Source organism: Alosa alosa, chromosome 24, assembly GCF_017589495.1.
Source record: "Alosa alosa isolate M-15738 ecotype Scorff River chromosome 24, AALO_Geno_1.1, whole genome shotgun sequence".
Lineage (NCBI taxonomy): Eukaryota > Metazoa > Chordata > Actinopteri > Clupeiformes > Clupeidae > Alosa > Alosa alosa.
Genome location: NC_063212.1, coordinates 1,273,972 through 1,283,971, shown reverse-complemented (window position 1 = coordinate 1,283,971; position 10,000 = coordinate 1,273,972). Strand labels below are relative to the sequence as shown.

At 41.8% G+C, this 10,000-nt stretch overlaps 1 protein-coding gene across 2 annotated transcripts in view; it reads left to right on the top strand.

The window, feature by feature from the left end:
• The window catches only part of aimp1b (aminoacyl tRNA synthetase complex interacting multifunctional protein 1b), a 14,713-nt gene extending 6,883 nt beyond the window's left edge, over window positions 1-7,830 (top strand). For both annotated transcript variants that reach the window (XM_048236567.1, XM_048236566.1), the window contains exons 5-7: window positions 670-860; window positions 1,080-1,248; window positions 7,538-7,830. In XM_048236567.1, the coding sequence (XP_048092524.1) occupies window positions 670-860; window positions 1,080-1,248; window positions 7,538-7,698 (521 nt within the window). In that variant the 3' untranslated portion in view covers window positions 7,699-7,830. The remainder of the gene's footprint in view (window positions 1-669; window positions 861-1,079; window positions 1,249-7,537) is intronic.
• Window positions 7,831-10,000: the final 2,170 nt, after the last annotated feature.

Genomic DNA, 10,000 nt, shown 5'->3' with positions numbered 1-10,000 from the left:
TCTCATTTCCTGCATTCCCAGAAACTCTTGAGTTTTGAGTTTCATGTATAAAATTGTGATTCATGACTCCAAATTGATTCTTGGGTCTTGTGGCCTCGATCCAGAGATATAAATTATTGTTCTGGTCATCTCCCCGTTGTGTGTGTGTTTGTGTGTGTGTGTGAGAGAGAGAGAGAGAGAGAGGGAGAGAGGGAGAGAGAGGGAGAGAGAGATACTTGTTTTATAGCTTTATTCATGTCATTGTAATATACCTACAGTATATCAGTGTCTCCATGCAGTTGAGCAAAAATATCTAATGCTGAGGGGAATCAGCATGCACACAGTTTAATCTAGAGATCATATGCTAATCATTGTTCTGTTTTTACATTCAGAGATTCTCTCAGTGGAAAAGTTATGATGTACCGTGTGAGCAGATGTTAGATGGCTTTTGCCCATGTCAATATTCCATTGCAGTCCACATTCAGACACATTTATTTGTGTGTGTGTCTGTGTGTCTGTGTGTGTGTGTGTGTTTGTGTGTGTGTGTGTGTGTGTGTGTGTATGTGTGTGTATGTGTGTGTGTGTGTTCGTGTGTGTGTATGTGTGTCTCTGTGTGTGTGTGTGTGTGTGTGTGTGTGTGTGTGTGTGTGTGTGTGTGTGTGTGTGTGTGTGTGTGTGTGTGTCTGACAGGGACCGGTAGGAAATCGGGGGCGCAGGACTCAGAGCTTGGGATCTGGCAGCTGGACCTGCGAGTCGGACGCATCGTGTCGGCACGGCAACACCCAGAGGAAGAATCTTTGTGTGTACAGGAAGTGGATTTTGGAGAGGGACAGCCCAGGACAGCAGTCAGCGGATTTCTCACAAGCGCTCCCACAGAACAGGTATTACTGTAACACACACACACACACACACACACACATACTTGTCTGTAATGATAGCATATGTTCCATGGTGTTACACCACATCCAAGTATTTGATCTATGATGTGTCTGTATATCTATTTGTGTGTGTGTGTGTGTGTGTGTGTGTGTGTGTGTGTGTGTGTGTGTGTGTGTGTGTGTGTGTGTGTGTGTGTGTGTGTGTGTGAGTGTGTGTGTTAGATGAGTGAGAGGCTGTGTGTGTGTGTGTGTAATGGCCGTGCCGTGCGTATGAAGGGTGTGCTGTCCAAGGTGCATGTTCTCTGTGTCGCTGACTACGCTCACCTGGAGATGCTGAGCCCTCCTAGCTCCGCCCTGCCGGGAGACAGAGTCACCTTCAACAACTACCCAGGTAAAACACCTCACACACACACACACACACACACACACACACACATATACACACACACACACACACACACACACACACACACATATAAAATAGTACACTTGTACATATATGACACAAGTAAGGTACATATTGACAGGGATGGGCAAAAAAACATCAAAATGTATTTGGAAATATAATACTAAATACTCTACTGTATTTTGTATTTTGAAAGTACAAAAAATACTTTTTTTCAACGGAGTATGAAATCTATCAGTACACTTTGTGAGTTGATTAAGTAGACAATGTCTGACAGCAACAGACTTTTTCTACCTAACAAGGCATTCCATAATCAAATAGGCTGATTATTACTGACATCCCAATGTAACCTTATAGTCTATTTGCCAGCCCATAGAGCCCCATTGTGGACCCGGAAAGTTGAAATGTATATAGTATGGGTCCCCAGCATATAGAAACTGCCGGATGCTAAATTGCTTATGTTGGGCAATTTGCATTATTGTCATCATTAGCATGAATTAGCATTATCGCCTATATGACTGTATCTATCTATATATCTATAAGGCTCTGAATGAACCCAGATTTTATTTAGAACGTTCAATTTCCACATTCCCATCACAGAGCCGGCTTATAGTCATTGGTGTGAATATTGAGACACAACATTTGGTCAGTTTTGTTTTAGGTCTGCTTGTGCTTTTTGCTGCAAAATACTGTCATGGACCTGTGTCATTGCTGCTGGTTAGCTCTGCAGGTGGAATAACTGCTGGATGTTACAGTTTTTTACAATTGTTTACACACGTTTTCAAAACTCTGTGTCTATTTTTCAAAACTCCACACACAAAACCCACAACTGCTCACACAAAATGCAAAATGCCCCAAATCTCCAGCAAAATGACACACAACATTCAAAATGTCAAAACACATGTTTAAAGCAAACATTAAACTTCACATTACAAAAACTTTTGTCATAATATGACATTTTGGATACATCATGTACACACTGTTGCTCAAAACCTAAAGCTCTTCTGTCTTAGGCTTTCTATATGTATTTCCATACAAGAGTGAAAGTTACGGTATCAACAAAGAGAAGTTGAAATACACAGTAAAAATGCAAGCAATATTGAAACCAAAAATAGTGATTTTTCCCAAATAATTTGCTGTTGTGAATACAGTATTTTACAGCAAACAAGAAAAAAAAGCAAAGAAGAATACAGCGACCACCAGATGTACATGGAGTTTTGAAAACACTGATTTTGTTTTTTTCTAAAGACAAGTGTGTGTGTGTGTGTGTGTGTGTGTGTGTGGGGGGGGTCGTGTACAGTATGTATTCATAGGCCTATAGACCCTTTCAACTGCAGAAACAAACAATTCTACAGTAAGCGTTCCATTTTCTGGAGGCACAAAAAAATGTATTGAGCTAATGGTACTGTAACATGGTGACAAACAAAAATAGAGTAAAAAGACAAATTTTAATACAGTTTTTTTCAACTGCTTACACACTAAATCTTTGATTGTCACACAATTTTCTAAACATGTCCTCCAAACATCATAACCCGACACCAAATCTGCAAAACCATACACTAATTCTCAGTGTTCGACTCAGTTTTCAATTGACTAAAACACATTTTGCAAAACATCACACACAATTTTCTACCTAACACACAAAAATCTAACAGGAAGTAACTTGATTTCGTTCTTCAAACACAACCCATCAAAATGCCACACTAAATCACCAGTGCTTCACTCTTTCTTTTCACATGTGTAAACACTCTTTACTTTACTGAACACCATCCAATCATTGCCTTAGTATAGGTCTATGAATAGATATACTCTCTATATAGATATGGACCCTTTCAATCTGCTCCTAGAGGATTTGCGGTTGAAACCAATGCAGATACTTTGAAAATTACAGTAATCGGACTTTAGCTTACAGTAATGTTCTACAAAAAGTTGACTTTATGTAACATTTTTCTTTTTTCTCACACACACACACACACACACACACACACACACACACACACACACACACACACACACACACACACACACTTGTCTTTGGAAAAAAAACAAAATCAGTGTTTTCAAAACTCCATGTACATCTGGTGGTCACTGTATTCTTCTTTGCTTTTTTTCTTGTTTGCTGTAAAATACTGTATTCGCAACAGCAAATTATTTGGGAAAAATCACTATTTTTACAATATTTTTTCAATATTGCTTGCATTTTTACTGTGTATTTCAACTTCTCTTTGTTGATACCGTAACTTTCACTCTTGTATGGAAATACATATAGAAAGTGTAAGACAGAAGAGCTTTAGGTTTTGAGCAACAGTGTGTACATGATGTATCCAAAATGTCATATTATGACAAAAGTGTTTGTAATGTGAGGCGAATGTTTGCTTTAAAGATGTGTTTTTGACATTTTGAATGTTGTGTGTCATTTTGCTGGAGATTTGAGGCATTTTGCATTTTGTGTGAGCAATTGTGGGTTTTGTGTGTGGAGTTTTGAAAAATAGACACAGAGTTTTGAAAACGTGTGTAAACAATTGTAAAAAACTGTAAAGTCAACTTTTTGTAGAACATTACTGTAAGCTAAAGTCCGATTACTGTATTTTCTCTATTTTCAAAGTATCTGCGTTGGTTCTGAATATTTCAACCGGAAATCCTCTAGGAGCAGATTGAAAGGGTCCATATCTATATAGAGAGTATATCTATTCATAGACCTATACTAAGGCAATGATTGGATGGTGTTCAGTAAAGTAAAGAGTGTTTGCACATGTGAAGAGAAAGAGTGAAGCACTGGTGATTTAGTGTGCCATTTTGATGGGTGTTCATATTTCACATCTCTCAGAGTAGTCTGCACTGATAGAATATATACTGTATAAGTAGTTCTTTTGAGTGAAATGTGCCTAGTTGGCATCTACTTGTCTCACAACAGCCACTTTGGGCTGCAGTCTCGGGTCGATTGGAGGCTCTGCCTTTGCTTCATGGGCCTAATGGCGGCTATGGTCCAGGAGGTACCCCTTGCCCTCATGCACATACGGCCTATATAGGTGTCTGCTGAGCTTGCGCCCTCAACCCCATACCAAGGTGGTGGTTACTCGGAGGCTTCACAGAGAGTCTGATCTGGTGTCTGGGTGTCCCAGCACATCAACGTCCTGGAGTTGAGGGCTGCTCTGCTCGGCTTTCGTCGCTTCTTCCTGAGGCCGAGGGGTCAGCATGTCATCCTCAGGACTTTACTCTCCTCCAGCCTGTCCCAAGCAGGGTGCATGTGGAGCAGATGAGGCTGACTCTGGATTTCAGCAATACCACCCTGTTGGACGGTCTGCTGTGAGAGCTCCCTCTTCTGAAAGACCCGTTGTCTTAGGCCAGCAGGATCCTGTTCCAGCCCTTACCGGTACAGCTCAGGGTGGTGACCTGGCTCCTGTAAGGGGCAGGCTCTTTGCCTTACAGTAGGTTTGCCAGAGCCTGTGGTGCAGACAATGCAGTAGGCCTGTACAACATCTACAAGGGCAGTTTACTCTTACCTATGGCGGCTGTTTATGATTTGGTGTGAGGCTCGCACGGGTGGACTCCTGCTTGGCTAGTACATCCTGCTGTTCCTGGAGTCCCAGCTAGAGGCATGGACATTTACTGGTTTCTGAGGCATGGACATTTACTGATTTTTGAAGCATGGACATTTACTGGTTTTTGAGGCATGGACATTTACTGGTTTCTGAGGCATGGACATTTAATAGTTTTTGAGAAATGGACATTTACTGGCATTTGCAGGTTTATGCCCGATGGGTTGGGGGTAGTTCTCCGCCCTAACCTGACTTTCCTGACTAATGTCCTGTCTGAATTCATGTCTCCCTTAGTTGGCTCAGCATCTTGCAGGTTGACCTCTACATTATGGTTCTGGCCCTTGCGTCCAGCAAGGTCTTAATTTTGCATCTTGCGGACCAACCAAGGAAGCCCTTCAGCCTCTCAGGCTTGGTCTTTTCATCTGATGGGGCCTCGATCTAGTTGCCATGTAGGCCTACACAGAGTGCATATTTGTTAAAAGTTTGTTTGGAGCACCAGGTTCACCTTGTTGGCAAGTAGACTATTACCCAGATAAAAGTTAGGTTTAAAGTAACTCATGTTCAAAGAACTTTTCATTAATGACTCGTAATGATATCTTAATTGACTTTCATGATCTTCGGTAATGAGATACAACTCAGCTCCAAATTCTACTGGTTTCTAAACATAACCTTCTTTAAGAAAACTTGTGTGAAAACTGTTGCCAACACTGTTAGCTGTGTGATTATCTCAGTGTTCTTTTTAGGGTCATGGGACTTCATACAATGAAGCGTTGCTGAGATATGAGCCCACTTCCTGTATTACAGCGCCCCCTATAGAGGCCAAATGATTCCAATTTCCTAGTGTGTCATCATAATCAAGTAACAGGTCCTTATACCAAGTTTGGACTTTGTACACCAAAGCGTTGCTGAGATACAAGCCCACTTCCTGTATTATAGCGCCCCCTATAGAGGCCATATGATGCCAATTTCCTAGTGCGTCCTCACAATCAGATACCAAGTCCTTGTACCAAGTTTGGACTTCATACATTAAAGCATAACCGCTGAAACTTTTCGTAGAGTTTGGACTAAATCCAATATGGCGGAGGTCCAATATGGCGGAAAGTGATAGGATAGGGGTCGATGAACTCTGTATGGTCCAAGGATTCAGACACTACCTCAATTGTGAAAATCAGACAAAAGAGTCAAGGATCACGCCAGATGAACGCATGTCCAGCATTGAACTGGTGGTGGCGCTAGAGTGTTCAATGTATATGCATAAAAATTGCTGTGAGTGATTGGGACAGTGTCCTGACTAATGGTATCGAGTTTTGTTATGTTAACTCAAAGCGTCACAGAGATGTTAGTCCACTTCCTGTTTGGCGGGTTCATCACCATATTTGAATGGCTGTCACGGGCAAACAAAAAATGAAATTGAAAAATCTGACAAGTATCGTTTTGTGCGGGTTCGGCAGAAGATCATCTCCGCCAAGTTCCGGAAAATCGGATGAAATTTGTGAACGCTGAAACTTTTCGTAGAGTTTGGACTAAATCCAATATGGCGGAAAGTGATGTAATAGGAGTCATTGAACTCAGGTCGGTCCAGGGACTCCAACAGTGCCTGATTTGTGAAAATCGGATGCACCGTTCAATGGTCACATGCGTGAATGCAATCCAGTTTTGACCCATTGGTGGCGCTAGAGTGTTGGGCATAGAGTTCTGTAAATTGGTGAGAGTGATCATGGGACGGTCCTGAATCAGTGCGCCGAATTTCATAACTTTCTACCCAGCGGTTAAATTTTCGACCAAATTTTGACCCGTTGGTGGGTTTAGAGATCCGTAAATTAGCGTGAGTGGTCAGTGGAGTGTCTCGAAACTTTCTGCCAAATTTCAGCACTTTTTAGCCAGGCGTTCTATGGGCTGCCATAGACTTCAATGTCAGAAGTATAATAATAGGAAAAGCTAGTAACTCAATGGGTGCCTTCGCTGCTAGGCCCCCAACTACACTGTTTTATGTCATTGTAACGTAATATGGTTTGATAAATTGGACAGCCCTGACTTTTCATTTTTTACAGTGTATGGTGTCGTCATACTATGTCTCAGAAAGTATTTTACATAGAAAAATACAAAACACTGAAGTATTTTGATACAAAATAGGCATTTCCATCATCTCAATCAAATACAAATTACAAAATAATATTTTATATTTTATAATACATGTATCAGAAATACTGCCCATCCCTGCATATTGACACACACTCACACACACATACATATAAAGACTACCTGCTGATCCTGTGCTGATTTGTTGTGGGGTTGTAAGCTTTCGATTACCTTATGTGGCCACCAGGGGGCATAGCAAAAGTGTTGGTACAAGAGGGATCTACTAGGGGTATACTGTTAGAGAAGATAGTCTATTCAGTATGGATATAAACACATGAACACAAATGAACCTACATACACAGACGCCCATGGCAATATAGCAAGACTTTTCCTAGATGTAACGATTTGTCTATGTATGTATGTATGTATATTTGCATCAGTAGGTATAGAACCCTGTGAACTAGTTAACATATTCACTTACATAGACACCCTTGGCAAAATAGCAACACTGCTACATGCCAAAAGGTTGTAAGACAATGTGGTAAAAACATGGAATCAGAAAAAGAAGCGTTTTCATCTTTTTTAAAACATTTTTATAAAAATGGGGTGTTCAAAATGATTCATACCCTTTTTAAATAATCCATGGAAACATCCAGGTGAACCGGATCGTGAACTGAGCCCCCGTGTCTTTGGCCGTCTGCAGCCAGATCTGTGCACGGATGCGAGGGGTGTGGCCTGCTACAGGGGAGTGGCCTTTGAGGTGAAGGGGAAGGGCTTGTGCCGCGCTCCCAGTATCTGCAACGGATCCATCCAATAGCATTGTGGAGACCATCATCATCATCCAATAGCATTGTGGAGACCATCATCATCATCCAATAGCATTGTGGAGACCATCACCACGGGCGTGGCACTTTCTGCCAACAAGCCAATAAAGTTTTGTCTCTTTTTTAAAAAATCATCTGTTGATTCATTTTCTTCATGCACATCCATAGGGATATGTGAACAAACAGAAGCACACACAGCTAACTTGCAGGAGCACAAACTCAGACAAACATACACACACACATTACCACACACAATAGCAAACACTAATGGTCTCATATCATAAATAATGAGTTTATTTTTTGCAGATACATACACTATATTCATGCAGATCATTCATGCAAAGGTCTGAGTTTAAGTCTAAACATGTAACCTGGTTATGTGTGCCCATGTGAGCATGTGTGTCTTTCCATGCGAGTATGCCGGTGTGTGTGTGTGTGTGTGTGTGTGTGCCCATGCAAATATGCTAGTGTGTGTGTATGTGTGCGTGTGTGCCCATGCTAATATGCTAGTGAGTGTGTGTGTGGGGGGGTATTTTGGTCTGGCACACGTGCCTGTGTGTCTAATTTGGAATGTTGGCCCGTTAAACATCTTTATTCTCCTACAGTCAGATTGTTGGCACTCTAAGTGCACTCTATATCATAGCTGATTATGACAGGACACACACACACACACACACACACACACACACACACACACACACAATCATATCCACTTTCTCTGCGTTGGCTATCACTATTGTATATCTCACTATATTCCAAAGAGACAAACATATTTATTTCTTCCTTATCTACCTCCCACATTTGATGTGTGTGTGCGTGCATGTGTGCGTACGTACGCGTACGTGCGTGTGTGTGTGTGTGTCTGAGTCTGTTTGTTTTTGTGTTTCTGTGTTTCTCTGTGGTGTGTGTGTGTGTGTGTGTGTGTGTGTGTGTGTGTGTGTGTGTGTGTGTGTGTGTGTGTGGTTTCTATGTTAGCTGAACTTTGCAATCTGGCATGTATGTAGTCTGTGAACACGGTTATGGGGCCGGGTTTGTGTGCGCAGCTGAGCATGTGTGTGTGTGCGGGCGTCTGTGTGTGCGTGTGTGCTGGCAGCGCAGGTGAGCCCCGTGTCACAGGGGCAGCGCTGATACAGGTCCAGCCGAAGTGTCTCTTTCCTCTGTGCACCGCTCGCACACACCTCCCCAGCCTTCGGGCGCGGCTTACACATGCGCACCCAGAGCCAGCGTGCACAACACTCGCCTGGCCTGCAGTCTGATGAGCGTAGACACACACCTGCAGCACACACACACACACACACACACACCATAAAGACAACAACAACAATAAGTTCCTTAAAAGCAATAACAACAACATCAGCATAATCATCAACCATAACCATCAAGTTAGTGAATTAGGAATGTGTAAATTTACTGCTGAAGTGCTTGTCAACTGCTATCTATATTTAGAGATGATTCAGTGTTTTTGTAGATTACATTGTTTAACTAAAGATTATACTGTCTGGGATATGCTTAGTCACAACCAATCCTGTCTAACTATGATTCCTGTTGTTTGGTTATACTCCCAACAATTAAATGAAGTAATGTTGATGGAATGTTGCTAAAAGTGTCACCAGATTACAGGCACAGGAAAAACAATTAACCTTAATTAACCTAACCTTTCACATCATGTGTTCTGCTGTGAGTTCTTGACTTTTTCTTTTTCACTGAAAGAGTGACACTGCGTGCATATGGCAGACGGGAGTACAAGACGCTATGCCTGTGGACGACTGGATGGCAGACATCTAGATAGATAGATAGATAGATAGATAGATAGATACATACATAAATTACACGTGTACATGTAGGCCTAGTCACAGTCATCAATACAAACAAGCACGCACACAATGCCATCCACTTACAATTGCGACACTCCACTTACAATTGCGACACTGGTTGCCGAGACAGCACATTTGATCTCTATGACAACGTCTCCCTCTCCTCTTGCAGGGCGCGCAGCTAGAGCGAGAGGGGCCGAGACTGTTGTCATGCCTGAAGTCATGTGTTGGGCAGAAACTTCTGTTGGGACAATCCTTATCACTGCCACAGAGCACCTGTCTCACACACGCACACACATACCCACAATATTCACAACACGCTGAGTGATACAAATAACTTAGCCTATGCACACATACAATAAATACCATTATAATACTTTTCGCAACGACAAAATGCATTAGATATATGTAATTATTAAGTTCAAATAAAAGTGCCCAATAGTGAACTGTCCATTACATAGCCTAAGTAGGCTAAAACAAC